The sequence below is a fragment of the Hyperolius riggenbachi genome, chromosome 4, assembly GCF_040937935.1.
Source record: "Hyperolius riggenbachi isolate aHypRig1 chromosome 4, aHypRig1.pri, whole genome shotgun sequence".
In the NCBI taxonomy this organism is placed as follows: domain Eukaryota; kingdom Metazoa; phylum Chordata; class Amphibia; order Anura; family Hyperoliidae; genus Hyperolius; species Hyperolius riggenbachi.
Genome location: NC_090649.1, coordinates 149,289,591 through 149,305,782, shown reverse-complemented (window position 1 = coordinate 149,305,782; position 16,192 = coordinate 149,289,591). Strand labels below are relative to the sequence as shown.

Sequence of the window (16,192 nt, the reverse complement as noted above, 5' to 3'; positions counted from 1 at the left end):
CTTGAAAATCTTCTGAAAAGTTGGGGGTCGTCTTATACGCCAGGTGTCGTTGATGCCGGGTGATATGCCCTATCCTGTTACCGTCTCTCAGATCTCCCTGCTGAGGGAGCGTAATCTATTCTTCCATACCGCTCTGATAAACAGGTAGACAAGGAGAGCTGACCAGTCTACTTAAGGAGAGTTGACCAATGCAACAAGTCAATTGACTATATACTGTTATATTCCGGGTAACACATACAGTACAGCACCAGTATCTGTTCAAACACAGCACCAGTACATGATTTTTTTCTTTTCATTTGGTTTGCGTTGGAAGAGGGGTAGTCTTATACGGCGAGTATATCCCAAACTCTATATTTTAACTGGAAAAGATGGGGGGTCGTCTTATACGCCCAGTCGTCTTATACGCCGGAATATACGGTAAATTCAGAGTTACTTAGAAACAAAGTGAATACAATATTTATTCTAGGCTGAAAAGCAATAGGCTAATTAAATACCATCAACATTATACTAGCATAAAAAATTGCCATCCTTGTTTGAGCATCTATCTGTAGTTTTGAACCAATGCACAATGTTGTCTATCCTGTTTGCCTTTCTCTATATGACTTTGCTCATAAAGTAGTAATTTCTACAGAGATGGCATTACTTGTGGATAAAAGCAAATCCCCCAACTCACAGAACAGCATTACCAGGAGGTATTAATCCACAGAAATAATACCTAATTAAATTAATTTGTAATTGTACTTAAAGAAAAAAGTAAACAACTCTTTGGTAATGCAGAGCTGTTCGGTTACTGAATAATGCCCCTCCTCCCCCCCAAAACAAAACAAAACAAAAACTGCAGTTGCTATGATTAAACAAGCTCAGAAAACTAATGTGTTCAATGTGCTGTTCACATTAGCAGCAGTTAACTGATAAGCACAGCACAGTAAAATACACAGGCATTTACCGTATACACTCGCATATAAGCTGAATTTTTGAGCACAAAAAAATGTGCTCTAAACTCCCCCTCTTGGCTTATACACGGGTCGGCTGTGTGAGGCTGTATCACCCTCCCCCCTTCCCCTGCAATATGCTGCCAGGAGATTACAAGGAACAGCTGTTGCCTGCATGAAAGTGTCAGTCTCCCCGGGTCCTGATTATTAATGTTGCTGCTCGAAAGTGACGTTTGTAAGGGCCAATTTCAACTACACAAAGATTTTGGATGCGAATTTCTGCAACCAAACTGACTCCAATGAATGCTTATGGGCCCATTTCTACTAAACCCGATATTTCAGATTGCAGATTTCTGCATCATGCATCCATTTCCCATACAATGATTGATAGCCATATCCAGAAATTTAGATCCAGAAAAACTGATGCAGAATGCAACATGCTAATGGAAATAGGCCCCTTAGGTTAATCTCTGAAAGCAGAAATACATTTTTGACCATAATTCTACTTTAAACCACCACTGAGTATGATTGAACATGGGCTTTTTTATTTGATTGCATTATTAGACAGCAAAAGTACAATGCAAAAAAACATGAAAAACAATGTCAGGAGGTCTGTTAATGCTCACATAAAATATCTTTAAGGGGAAAAGGGTGATTTCAACTGCGGTAGTGTAAGACTTCCTGGCAATCACCTCTTTCCCTTCTGTTCAGGTCCCATATCCCAAAATCCACTGCACTCTTCACCTAAAGTCAAGCTCCCACTTGAATGGGAGACTGAAGACATCTACCCAACTTTGGCTGCCCCCAGGACCTATGCATGCAAGATATAAGATCGGAGGCCAAGGAAACCAATAAAGTACTAGAGAGTTAAACAGAAACAAAGTCCAGTAACCAGGCCAGAGCTTGATACCAGAGGTCAAATGACTGTCAATACAGGGGTCAGGCACACCCGAGGGCAAGAACAAGCTAAGGGTCATACATGGTAAATGCAAAGGCCAGGTGAATAATCCAAGAGTCAGACAAAGACAGTCGAGAAAAGCAGAGGTCAAGACAGGGGCCAATCCAAACATAATAATAATAATAATAATAATAATCCGAACATTTGTATAGCGCTTTTCTCCTGTCGGACTCAAAGCGCTCAAGAGCTGCAGCCACTGGGACGCGCTCAGGAGGCCACCCTGCAGTGTTAGGGAGTCTTGCCTTGAACTCCTTACTGAATAGGTACTTGACCTAGCCAGGAATCGAACCTTGGTCTCCCATGTCAAAGGCAGAGCCCTTAACCAGTACACTATCCAGCCACTAGTCCAACATAGGTCAGATGTCAAACAAAGGGTCGTTACAACAATAAGCGGTCCAAAAACACCAAGCAGTACAGCACTAGCTGACTAACCACTATCACAGGCAGGGAACACTGGACAGGGTCAGACTTTTATTTAGGCATAGGCCAATCAAAGTGGGACTACAAGTCCCACTTGCAAAAATCATGTGCTGCAATCATTTAAACTTCATGAAATAGAAAGTTTCCAGCACCTGCATCTTGTGAAATTCGTGCCAGAAGAAACCTAGGCTATTTTCAGGGTCCAACCCAATAGTATAGTGCTCCTACTTAAATGAAACCCGAGTTTATGTGTTTTGTCCAATTGCAGGCTTCAGGCATGTATGGGCAAGTGTCCTCATGCCCACTGGTCCCCTGTTCACCTCCAGCCTCCTCTGTTCCCTTGTAAAAGACCCTTTAATTGTTCCAAGTTGGCCAGGTCATGCACTACTGAGAAAGTGGTGGCCTAATGGCACCATCCTTGATGTGCTCCCATGACTGAAGTGTTCTGCATATGTGCACTATGAGACGTTATGTAGTGTGCATGTGCAGAGTGCTCCCGGCCACGAGAGTAAGATTAAGGTAAAGCACTTGTGCAGTAGTGTGTGACCTGGCTGCGAATTACGTGGGCTTTTACACCGGAACAGAGGAGGACAGAGGTGAACAGGGGAGCCGTCGGCATGAGGACTTCTGCCCATACATGTCTGGAGCCTGCATCTGGACAAAAGACTTCACTTCGGGTATCCTAGTGAGTGTACAGTCCCTGTGTGAACAGAATTAGTGTGTCACCACAAATTTTCACTATAGCTGGAACTGTAATAGGCACTCAGACTACAGGAAAATGTACAACTCATCAGCCCACTTAGGCTTGCATATGTAAAAGTGGAATTAGACTAATACAAACAGCCAAACTGAGTTCTGTTTTAAGACGCACAGCTAAGCTCTAAGGAAAAAGTATGTATTTATTCCTCAGGAAATGTCTGTGCAGCAGACTACTATTACAGTCTGCTATGGATCACAGAGAGGAAAATCATATCAGACAGTTTGTCTTGTACCTTCAGCTATGTTTACAGGCGTTTACTAATGAGCTTACAGCACAGTGATCTTTAACACAAGTTATTCTTCCCCAAGTTATTAGGCACAAGGAAGAAGAGATGATTTGCACGCTGGTACTGAACCTGTGCCAGCCTCAGGAAGGAGGAAAATATCATACATTTCTGTAAAGGTAATTACCTGGATCCGTCGCAGACATTAAAGAGCCAAAAAATAAGCAGTCGGTGAAGTGAAAATCGCCAGTCTGGATTTGTCCCAGATGCATCATGGCCTTAACAAAGCCATACATTATCAACCTGTTAAAGAAAGACAAAGTTACACTCTGGCCAGCACGTTTTACAAGTTGTACAATGGCTTCTTTCTAAGCAACAACATCATGTGAGCATTGTTCTTTCTAAACAAGCACCGGGAAGTGTAAGGCCTGGAACCCACTACAAAGCGATATCTTTTGCTTATTAGTGTGAAAATACCATTGCTACCATATCGCAGGTTAAGGGAATTAGAAATCTGTGTGCCCTGGTGCAAAATATCTGCCCTACAGGAATATTATATGTAACCTAATAGCTCTTGGCATATTGCATTACAGTAAATTGCATATCTCATAGTAGCAATCACCCTGACCTGTTGTAACGCATTGCTTAAGAACTTCCTCTCTGTACGTTTTATTGAATAACAGATAAAAGTTTCATTAGACAAGTACAACAGTGTGGAAATTATACAGCCGATTGCACAAATGAAGGAGTTTGATGCCAACTAAACCAAGAACAGATTTCCTAATTGCTTTCAACATGGTTAAAATGGTGACATGCAAAGGCTTCACCTCACACTGCAATGATACAACCGAATACTCATGCTGCTTGCCTCTTGTCAGCATCTGATTACTTTATCACTTCAGATTCTGACCTCTGTATGTTATTTCTGGAATTTTCTTATCTCTCCAAACCCCTCTATGAAAGTATTGAGACTTTGCCACTCTTACACCTTCTCCTCCCCTTGCCCTCTTTGGGCTCGATTCACTAACCGGCGCTAAGTAATAGCGCCGGAGTGAAAAGCCACTTAGTTCCTGAAAAGTAGCTTTGCAGGCACTAATAGCCGCGCAAAGCTACATCGTGCACAGCCCAGCGTAGTGCGCGCACAGTTGCCCTGTAAATGTTGCACCCGGTGCGATGAAAACGGTGCATCGGGTGCCACCCGAAATGGCGCATCAGTGCGCCGCTTCAGGGGCACCTAATGCGCCGCTTTCGTTGCACCTGGTGCAACGTTTACAGGGCAGCGGGTGCGACGGTATCGTCGCACTGCGCACTATTAACGGCTGCGCTTGCTCTACGCTGGGCTGTGCGCGATGTATGGGTGCAAACTACCTAACTTCGTGGTTTGCACCCACTAGGTCTTAAGGCACCGGCTTAGCGCCGGTTAGTGAATCAAGCCCTTTCTGCTGGAGAACCCCAATGCCTTCTCCTTGTCCCAGCTCATTGGGTCTTTTAGCATCCAATATCCCGTAACCACTAATCCATATGTGTCATTTTGCTCCTGTTCCCACAGCTTACCATCTTATGTCCCTGACTAATGTCATTTTGTTTTATGCTCCAGATTCCTCAGTTTTTATATGGAAAAGAAAAACCTTGTTATTTCCCCGTTTTCTCCAATTTGAAATAACAATCAAAATCAACATTACACCAATAACCATTTCTCTTCACATTTGCTGCATAGAAGTAATACTGGATTTAGTGCAATCTCCTGCTGTTGTAGCCAACTAAAAACAATTTACCATATTTGCACCTTTCCTCCCATAAGACGCAAACAAAATTAATTGATAAACAAATCCGCAGCACGTTGTCAATGGCTCCAATAGAAATCCATGCTTAAAGGGAACCTGGACTGAGTAAAATGATTTAAAATAAACACGAGGTAACTTAAAATGAACATTACACCGTTAACTTGCCATCAGTTCCTCTCAGAAGCTCACCATTGTCTTCTGACAATGATCCCTTCCAGTTCTGACAACATTTTGTCAGAACTGAAATATATCAGTTGCTGTCAGTTATAGCTGAGAGGATAACTGATGTGCCAGGTAATGTCTGTTTCCCTATGGCTCAAGTGGGAGATGTTAAAGTTTAACAGTGTGCTAGCCAGAAAGCTGTTATAGGGTAATGGCCATTTTCAAAATGGAGGACAGAGAAATACCTTGATTACAGTGGACAAACAGGATACATGAGAGGAGAAAGAGATTGAGGGGTATGACACAGGAGGTAAGTATGACTTGTGTATGTTTATTCTGACTTTTCATTTTCAGTTCAGGTTTTCTTTAAAGGATACCTCTAATGAAAGGGATATGGAGGTTTCTATATTAATTTCCTTCTAAGCAACACCAGTAGCCTGGCAGCCCTGATGATCCTCTGCCTCTAATACTTTTAGCCATAGACCCCGAACAAGCATGCAGCAGATCAGGTGTTTCTGATATTATTGTCAGATCTGACAAAATTAGCTGCATGCTTGTTTTTGGTATGATTCAAACACTGCTGCAGCCAAATAGATCAGCAGGGCTGTCAGGCAAACGGCAGTTTAAAAGCAAAAAATATGGCAGCCTCCATATACTTCTCACTTCAGTTATCCTTTAACCTAAAATCAAAGTAAGGACAGACATAAAGGGCTGACATGTTTCAGACAACGCTGTGCCTTTACTCATAGCCAATAGAAACAGCATGAGTAAAGATGCATTGCAGTCTGAAACACATCAGCCATTTTTGTCTGTCCAACTTTGACTTTCAATAAATAATGGATTTTCATTGATGCCATTTACATGCTGTGGATTTGTTCATCTATTGATATTGAAGGCCCTTTTCCTGCCCTGTCATGGTATTGTGGGGTTGAGCGCTGTTATCTTTTTCAGTACACACTCATTAGATCTCCATGAGAGTACTATATATTACCAAAGATACCCACTGGTGCCACTCCAATTTTTTCTTAACTCTGATGCGGACTCATCAACTTCCTGTCTAACTCCTCTCTAACTCCTCAAATGGTGTTGCTCTTGGTGATCCTTTCCACTTAGTACCCGCAACACACAAATTCAGTTCAATCTTACAACTAATCTTACAACTACGATATATACAGACCTCTAACATGGTCCCTCCATAAATCACTAACAATTCTCAGACACCATGCTACACATAACCTAAGCTCTGGAATGGATCTCCTCTAATGTAATCTAATCACTTCCTTTCACATTCACATTCAAGCGTTCTCAAGAGTCTAAGTGCCTTCAAATACAACCTTAAAGTAAATTTCTTCAGGCAGAGATACAACCTATCTATCTAAAGACATTTAATATAGTGATTTACCCAGGTCGGTGTCATCACTCTCTATCCAGACAAGATAATACTGCCAGCTCATAGACAGATACTGCTGACTCACTATTTTAACAATGTATTCATTTAAACCAGAAGATAATCCTTAACCAATCTGTAATAATACACTGTTGACTTTTGGTATATAAATTGTATTCCTGTTTAACCTCTTGAGGACTGCAGGGCTAAACCCCCCTAGTGACCAGGCTATTTTGAGTAAAATTGGCCACTGCAGCTTTAAAGGGACTCCGAGCAGTGCAGAAACTATGGAAAGATGCATATCATTTTAAAGCTCTCTTTCTCCTCTTTCCAATGATATATAAATCGCCGCCCTACGCCTTTTAGTTTTCACTATTTTCACGGTTGAAATTTCCGCAGCCGCGATTTCAATCGCGAAAATAGAGAAAACTAAAAGGCATAGGGCGGTGATTTAGGTGTCGCCAGAAAGAGGAGAAAGAGAGCTCTGAAATGATATCCATCTTTCCATAGTTACTTGTATTACACAGGGCGACACTTTCCCCAGTGTCAGCAGCTCCATTCAGCAGAATGTGGGAAAAAGTCGCCCTGTGTAATACAATGTAACTATGGAAAGATGGATATCATTTTAAAGCTCTCTTTCTCCTCTTTCTGGCGACACCTAAATCACCACCCTATGCCTTTTAGTTTTCTCTATTTTCGCGATTGAAATCGCGGCCACGGCAGTTTCAATCGCGAAAATAGTGAAAACTAAAAGGCGTAGGGCGGCGGTTTATATATCATTGGAAAGAGGAGAAAGAGAGCTTTAAAATGATATGCATCTTTCCATAGTTTCTGCACTGCTCGGAGTCCCTTTAAGGCCAAGCTGCGGGGCCGCACAACACAGCAAACAAGTGATCCCCCCCCCCTTTTCTCCCCACCAAAAGAGCTCTCTGTTGGTGGGGTCTGATCGCTCCCCCCATGTTTATTTGTTTCTTTAATAAATATTATTGTACGTGTTTTAAAAAAAAAAACACTTTCTTTAGCTACCTTCCCCCCTCCCTCCCCACAGCCAGCCAATTACTGCGATCGGCTGTCACACGGCTGTCCCCAGTGCAGCGCTGCTGCTGATCGCAGCACTGCTGCTGATCGCAGCGCTGCACAGTCTAAACAGACGGCGAAAACGCTGTCTAAAAGTCTCCCGAGCGGCAATAGCCGCCCCCCCCCCCCAAGCAGGAGATGCGTGCGCAGCCTGTGCGCGATCTCCTCCAAAACAGAGCCCCAGGACTTAACTCCAATTGCATCAGGCGGTCCTGGGGCAGTCGCCACGGCCACGCCCATCGGCGTGACGTGGTCGGCAAAAGGATAATCCTTTGTGAAGAAAAAAATATATATATAAATATATATATCCTATATAATAATAGACAAGTGACCCTGCGTCATCCTGTCCCTGTGTCTGTGTGTTGCACTACTGCGCATGTGCAGGACGTACAGGCGTTGGGACAGAACGGCGGAGCCAGAGAGCCGGGTGGACAGGTGCGAGCGCATGCGCACTGACTGGCCGCGGTTTGAAGAGACCTAGAGCCTGTTTTTAAATGGGCTTAGGTCAACTAGTATATATATATCTTTTTAATAAATGTAATGAAATCAATCATTACAATGTTAAAAGTATTATATGCCTTTTGGTGAATGATTAATCATGCAACTTTTTCTTTTTTTCATTTCATTTTTTAAATGGACTATATGCTATAAGGGTAAAATCGGCTCGGAAGTGATGATACCACCCACAGCAGTTGCTGATATTTCTCTGCATTCATTTCTAATTTCTAATGTTTTAAATACAAATGGTAAACAGAATGCAAATTATTCCAGCTTCCATGCAAAAGTAATGCAAATTGTATACAGCTTAGATCTGGTAAAATCAAAATCTACAGGAAGCTCACCTGATTGGCCCAGTGTTCATATCGTGTTGTGTGATAGAAGCTAGAATAACGAACATCATTCATTATGGCATTTCCCACTCTAGCCATTCAATACTGAGGTGGACAACCTGCTGTCAGACTTAAATCTAAAGCATTATTTTTTTTCCTACAACTAATACTGAGAATGGGTATAGATGGAAAAGGTGCTACTAATTTGGGTGCACTGAGAAGCTGAAAGATGGCTGTCCCTGCTATAGGTAATTTTGGGGCAAAATAAAGACTTCTCACTGGGTTTAGAGCAGCACCCATCAACAGGAAGACCAGGCAGCGTGCCTCAGCTGACAGCTCTCCACACCACTGGAGCTGATACTTGCAGGAATCCACTTCAGCAGGCACCACCAATTTAAGCGTAATCACTTTATTATATCATATGGGTTAAAAGGCAGTCATCCAACGACAGACCGCTGTTTCCAGCCTCATGCTCTTTGTCAAGTTGTCAAAACTGCAATACATAAAAACACCAAATCCCACACAATATATAGCAAATGCTAACCAATCAGAGTGTGTTGTTTCAAACCATCCAATCAAGTACTGTCACGTCATAGGAGGACCTGATGGGGAACTTCACCAAAAGGAATAAGTCCCTCCCAATGTATAAAATGACCAATAACAATCCAAGTAAGTTTTACTATTAAATAAACAAGCTTTTGTACATAAAAGGTACTCTAGGGTACATAGTATACATTACCTAACAAGATAGGAGGAAATATATCCCTTCATTCGTCCCAGCGCATCAAAAAATAATAAGTAAATAAGTGCCAGCGTGAATTTCGTCCGCCGACCAATCAGTACAAGCATATTAAAAATACAACCCCCCAAAAATCAATAGCCCATCGGATGCAAAACGACAAATCGTATTCAATGTTGAGCCCCCCACTTACATTTCATAGGCTGAGGAGATGGGAGCAGAGCCGATTGGTCGGCGGCTCACATAGGCTAATAGCGCTTGCGCCCCCCGTTCAGGTTCCACTTAGCTCTGATTGATCACTTTGTGCTGATTCAGAGGGCTGCAGCGAGACCCCCGTGGGACAGAGGACGGCGTGGGAAGCCTCATTAGGATCCGGAGGCTTCCCCTACCCGAGGTGAGTACCCCCCAGGGGATCTTTTTGATGTTACAGAGTCTCTTTAAGGACTGAAGGCAACGCAATGAAGACAACAGAAAAGAAGGCAAGAGGGATATTAAGTCAGTTATTAAAGAGACAAGGAATATAGCTTAGGTCAGCACCAGGATTACAGAATGTGAAAAGAATTGCATATATATCACTTAACTGTTACAAAGAGAAATGGACTTGGAGAGGAAAAAGCTCATGCTGAAAAGACTATTCTAAGCAGGGAAAACCAGCGCTACAGTCTACACTGCACATTGCAAACATGGATAAACATCACAATATGCTGTACATGACATTCAAGACCTAAGGGATTCATTTCTACCCCACATTTTCACCAGATTAAGTGTTAAGCCAATAAGCAAAAGTGACTACTGTGTTTGTATGGTGGCAGGAAGGTCATAAATATAAGCCAATTTCAGGAAATGGTGCACATTCTCTCAATACCTTCCGGGATACTCCTTTCATTAATTATACTCAGAGTGTAAGCTGTAAATAAAGTTCAATTCAAATATTGAATATTGGAGTTTGCAATGTCACATCCTTTATTACAGAGGTCAGTATGTTAGTTCAAGAACTATGAGACTGCTTAGGACACTTACCCGAATTCCAACCTATTCAACACATCCTGTCATTTGTCTGCACTTGGTGGCTTGCCTATAAAATTGTTAAGACTGCAAGTCTAAATTAATAAGAGTCTTAAAGCGAACCTGAACTCAGATCTTCCTCTCTGCTCTAAAAGATAATCAACAGCATAATAACCTTAAAATAAATAAAAAAATTGTTACAGCTGATACGAATTCTGCAATAAATCTGCACTGTGTCTACTTCCTACATTCATGGAAGTAGATAAAAGGGCTAACATCCCGTGTTTACAAATCTGCTCTGCCGAGGCAGCTGACAGATCAAATTACACTGGTGATTAGTCACAGATAAGGGGGAATTAGACAGGCCAAACTCTCTAAATACAAACGGTGCATTTTTCTAGGTTTTCTTTCTGTCCTTTGCAAGAGGTCAGGTCCATGTTAAAGTGTAAGTGTGTAAGTGTGTGTGTGTGTGTAAGTCTAAGTGTGTGTAAGTATAAGAGTGTGTAAGTCTAAGTGTGTGTAAGTCTAAGTGTGTGTAAGTCTAAGTGTGTGTAAGTCTAAGTGTGTGTAAGTCTAAGTGTGTGTAAGTCTAAGTGTGTGTAAGTCTAAGTGTGTGTAAGTCTAAGAGTGTGTAAGTCTAAGTGTGTGTAAGTCTAAGAGTGTGTAAGTCTAAGTGTGTGTAAGTCTAAGTGTGTGTAAGTCTAAGTGTGTGTAAGTCTAAGTATGTGTAAGTCTAAGTGTGTGTAAGTCTAAGTGTGTGTAAGTCTAAGTGTGTGTAAGTCTAAGTGTGTGTAAGTCTAAGTGTGTGTAAGTCTAAGTGTGTGTAAGTCTAAGTGTGTGTAAGTCTAAGAGTGTGTAAGTCTAAGTGTGTGTAAGTCTAAGTGTGTGTAAGTCTAAGTGTGTGTAAGTCTAAGTGTGTGTAAGTCTAAAGGTGGGTACACACGTCAGATAAAAGTCTTTGGAAAATGTAAGATCACAGACCAATTTTACCCCCTTCCATGTAGTATGAGGGCCATACTCTCCACAGTCTATTCTATGGAGCTGAACTCCCCATCAGATAGAAATCTTTGCAAGGTGCTGCTTACAAAGACCGCTGTACACATGCAACAGATCATTATCTGCAAAAGATCAATTCCTACAAAAGATCCGTTCCTGCAAAATGCATTCAAAGTCTATGAGATCTGCAGATCATCATACACACCTTGTTTAACGGACAATTATCTGCAGATCAGATCCACCAGGTTGGATCTTCAGATCTGCAGATAATTGTCTGATCTGCAGATGATGGTCCGTTAAACAAGGTGTGCATGAGATCTGCAGATATCATAGACTTTGAATGCATTTTGCAGTAACGGATATTTTGCAGGAACAGATCTTTTGCAGATAATGATCTGTTGCATGTGTACAGCATCGTGCAAAGATTTTTATCTGATGGGGCGTTCAGCGCCATAGAATAGACTGTGTAGAGTATGGCTCTCATACTACATGGAAGGTAAGTCTAAGTGTGTGTGTGTGTCTAAGTGTGTGTGTGTGTAAGTCTAAGTGTGTGTGTGTGTGTGTACGTCTAAGTGTGTGTGTGTGTGTGTGTATGTCTAAGTGTGTGTGTGTGTGTAAGTCTAAGTGTGTGTGTGTGTGTGTGTGTGTGTGTGTGTGTGTGTAAGTCTAAGTGTGTGTGTGTGTGTGTGAGTGTGGGTAAGTCTAAGTGTGTGTGTGTAAGTCTAAGTGTATGTGTGTGTATGTGTGTGTGTATGTGTGTGTGTATGTGTATGTGTATGTGTGTGTGTGTGTGTGTGTATGTGTATGTGTATGTGTGTGTGTGTGTGTGTGTGTGTATGTGTATGTGTATGTGTGTGTGTGTGTGTGTGTGTTGGGAAGAGAAAGAAGAGAGGTGAGTGGGGAGAGAGAACATAGAGGAGAGGGGAATGGGGAGAGTGCAGAGTGATGGGAGAGCAGTGCCGGGACACAAAGGGGAGGGGACAGAGAACCTAGAGGACATCATGGAGAGCAGAGAGGAAAGTAGGGAGTTAGTAGAGAGAGGAGAGATCCTAGAATGGAGTGAGAAGAGAGGAAGGAGTAAAGAGGAGAGAAAGGGAGTAAGGAAAGTGAAGAGGGGATAAATTGATCAACAAAGCTAACTATATACCAGTCCCTATAGACACTATGAATTGGCCCCATGTTTGGAAAATCATCAAAATTGTAAAGAGAAGTATTGACTGTTCACAACCTGAAATTCAAGTCTAGGTGCCATATACAAACCCAGAGAGGATAAACTGTGCCAGAACTTTCACTAGAGAACCCTGGAGAATGAGGCTTATTTCTTACTGCACTTCCTCAAGTACACTGCAATCAAGGAAACCCACTTTACCAAACATTGCTTACTCCAATCCCACATTCCACCTCCTTAGAAGATGAGAGCAAACGCTACTGCATAGTACATCCCAGCATGCCATAGACTGAGAGGAACATAAAAACTGTAATCTGACAATAACCACAGACTATTACCCCTCATACCTCCATCACTCACCCACACAGGACTCAACCACTTTCATATCTCCCCATTCTTCTTTTGCTTTGGCATTGTTTGTATATATGTTGGTCCTTCAAGTAAAGCTCTTTTGAAGTGAATTCAATTAAACTGAATGTAGAAATGAGAGAAAGACGTGTGGAGAGAGAAGGAGGAGAATGAGGAGTAATTGTAAACAGGACAGAGATGGGAGTAAGGCGAAAATAAAAAGAGTAGAGGGCTGAGAAAGGGGAGAAAGTAGAGAGTGGAGTAAAGAAAAGATTGGACTGAGGAGAGTGAGGAGTGAATAGCAAGAAGAGAGGGTGCAAGGAGAGAATGGACCGAAGAGAGTGAGGGAAGCATGGAAAGAATAGAGTGCAGAGAGCTAGGAAAGTAAGGTGTGAATGATGGGAGAGATGGAGGGAGTAGTTAATGAAGGGGGTTGGGGGGGGGGCTATGAAGATATTTGAGAGAGGGGGAAGTAAGGAAAGAATGGGGAGAGTGGAGTGAGGAGACAGAAGGGAGTAAGAAAAAGGAGTTCAGCTGTGGGTGCCGGAGGCTTTGTTTTGGGAATGGGTGCTCGGCTATAGTACAATCGAGCACCAATAGGGGCAGTTTTGACAATGGGGGATTTGGCTATAGCAGGATTAGGAAATAGCTGTGGGTGCTCAGCTATATTATGAGCACCAGGGGGATGGGGATGTTAATGGTTAGTGTTAGGCATAGGTAGGGGGGGAGGGGGAGTGTTAGGCATAGGTAGGGGGGGAGGGGGGGTGTTAGGTAGGAGGGTTAATATTAGCTGTATGTAGGGTAGGGTTAATCTGAGGATTAGGCTAGGGAAGTCGATAATTGAAAATCAATGACATTACTGATACTCTACTATCAGCAAAATCTGGCACCCAAATTAACAGGCACCTCTACTACATGTATGCCACGCACTCAGCATGCTCTGGATCAATCAACAGGCGTGGGGAAAAGAGAGAGAAAAACTATCCGGATATTGCTGCAACTGTTTATTTTAACAATTTAGGAATACGTATTAAGTGATTGGTAACAGGATGCGACACATCAGTGTTGGTAAGATAAGCAGTGGGTGCTGGGCACAGATAGACACACTTGTCCTGCTTAGCAAGTATGCTACAGCAGCATACATCCATCATTGATGATCAAATCTAGAGGGCTATTAGGGTACCCAGAGAGGAAGTTGAGAAATGAATCAGCAATTAGGTGACTGGAATCCTATATAGGGGAACCTACAAATCCCAACTGAAGGAACCAATGAAAAGGACCCGAAACCAGTTTTTTCATAGTCACCCTTACTTTCCCAGATCTGCCACCTTTTTCTTTCAGACAAATAGTCCTCTGTTAACGAACAAAATAGGGACTGTAGGTTTGTTCTTAACCTGAATCTGTTCTTAAGTCGGAACACTGTGCCATCTGGTCCCTGTACCTCCTCTGTGCCTCCAGTGTCCCCCTCTGTGTCACCTCTATCCTCTGTTCCTCCTCTGTGCCCCCTGTGCCTCCAGTGTCCCCATCTGTGTCACCTCTGTCCCTTGTACCTCCTCTGTGCCCCCTGTGCCTCCAGTGTCCCCTCTCTGTGTCACCTCTGCCCTCTGTACCTGCTTATACAAGTGTAAAAAACATTTTTCTTTGAATTTTTTCAAATGGATTTTCTCAATAACTACCTGTATTTAATTTGTCACAAACAACTGGAGTAAGCTATCAAAACCAAGAACTACAGGCTCATTACCTTGCAATAAGGTTTGAGCCCTGCCTGTATATCTTGTGTATGAGCAAACAGAAATCACAGCAATGCTATTATATACCTGACCAGTTTTCCTGTGCATTGTATAACATTGTACTCATGATATTTTGATTCTCCAAAGCTATCTATAGAGGGGGAAAAAAAAAAAAAAAAAAAAAAAAAGAACCTGTGCACAAGATGAACAAAAAAACAATAAAAGTGAGGGACATCCCTGAAGGACAGGACTTCTTTGAACCAAGCTACAGGATGCAAAAAAAAATGAAAGTACATTTGCTTAATGGTGATTTCAAAACTGAACAAATATTTCAAAAAATTCAAATTCATGAAACATTCAGAACACTGACAGAAGGTTTAAATTATGGAGTTGGCTCAGAGGAACCTTTTTTAAAATAATTTGCTTGAATTAAAGGTGCTCCGAGCAGTGCAGAAACTATGGAAAGATGCATATCATTTTAAAGCTCTCTTTCTCCTCTTTCCAATGATATATAAACCACCACCCTACGCCTTTTAGTTTTCGCGATCGCGAAAATAGAGAAAAGTAAAAGGCGTAGGGCGATGATTTAGGTGTCGCCAGAAAGAGGAGAAAGAGAGCTTTAAAATGATATCCATCTTTCCACAGTTACATTGTATTACACAGGGCGACTTTTTCTGCTTAATGGAGCTGCTGACTTTGAGGAAAAAGTCGCCCTGTGTAATACAATATAACTATGCAAAGATGGATATCATTTTAAAGCTCTCTTTCTCCTCTTTCTGACGACACCTAAATCGTCGCCCTACGCCTTTTAGTTTTCTCTTTTTCCGCGATCGAAGTCGCGGCCGAGGCAATTTCGATCGGGAAAATTGCGAAAACTAAAGGGCGTAGGGCGGTGGTTTATATATCATTGGAAAGAGGAGAAAGAGAGCTTTAAAATGATATGCATCTTTCCATAGTTTCTGCACTGCTCGGAGTCCCTTTAATTGAGTCCAGCCTGCTAAAATATGCCTGAAGAAGGGGACTAGTTATATTAAAACTTGCATTACAAAACAATTGTACATTTTTCTTTTAGGGAGCTATAATAAGGCATAATGTTTACACTACCTACTATTACAATTTCAAACACCCAGTCACATATACACAAATAAAAAAGTGAGAGACTTCTCTGTGTAACTGGTCATTTGAAGTGAACACATTTACATTTCACTGTTCAGCCCCATTATTATTTAGTATTTATATAGCACCAACATTTTACGCAGCGCTGTACAGTATATATATATGGTCTAGTCACTAACTGTCCCTCAAAGGAGCTCACAATCTAATCCCTACCATTGTCATATGTCTATGTATGCATCTTGTAGTGTATGTATTGCAGTCTAGGGCCAGTTTTAGGGGAAAGCCAATTAACGTATCTGTATGGTTTTGGGATGTGGGAGGAAACCGGAGTGCCCGGAGGAAACCCACGCAGACACAGAGAGAACATACACACTCCTTGCAGATAGCGCCCTGGCTGGGATTCAAACCGGTGACCCAGCGCTACAAGGTGAGAGCGCTAACCACTACGCCACCGTGCTGCCCATACACACGCTCAACAGTGGTCTTTTATGCAGCACAATTATCAAACAACTTTTGTTGTGAAACAAGTTGAAACAACCCAAAAAAAGTTGCTTGCT

At 42.1% G+C, this 16,192-nt stretch overlaps 1 protein-coding gene across 1 annotated transcript in view; it reads right to left on the bottom strand.

Annotated features, from left to right (window-relative positions):
- The window catches only part of SLC9A9 (solute carrier family 9 member A9), a 954,803-nt gene that overhangs the window by 739,793 nt on the left and 198,818 nt on the right, over nucleotides 1-16,192 (bottom strand). The window contains exon 5 of the mRNA XM_068280765.1: nucleotides 3,481-3,596. Coding sequence (XP_068136866.1) covers nucleotides 3,481-3,596 — 116 coding nt within the window. The remainder of the gene's footprint in view (nucleotides 1-3,480; nucleotides 3,597-16,192) is intronic.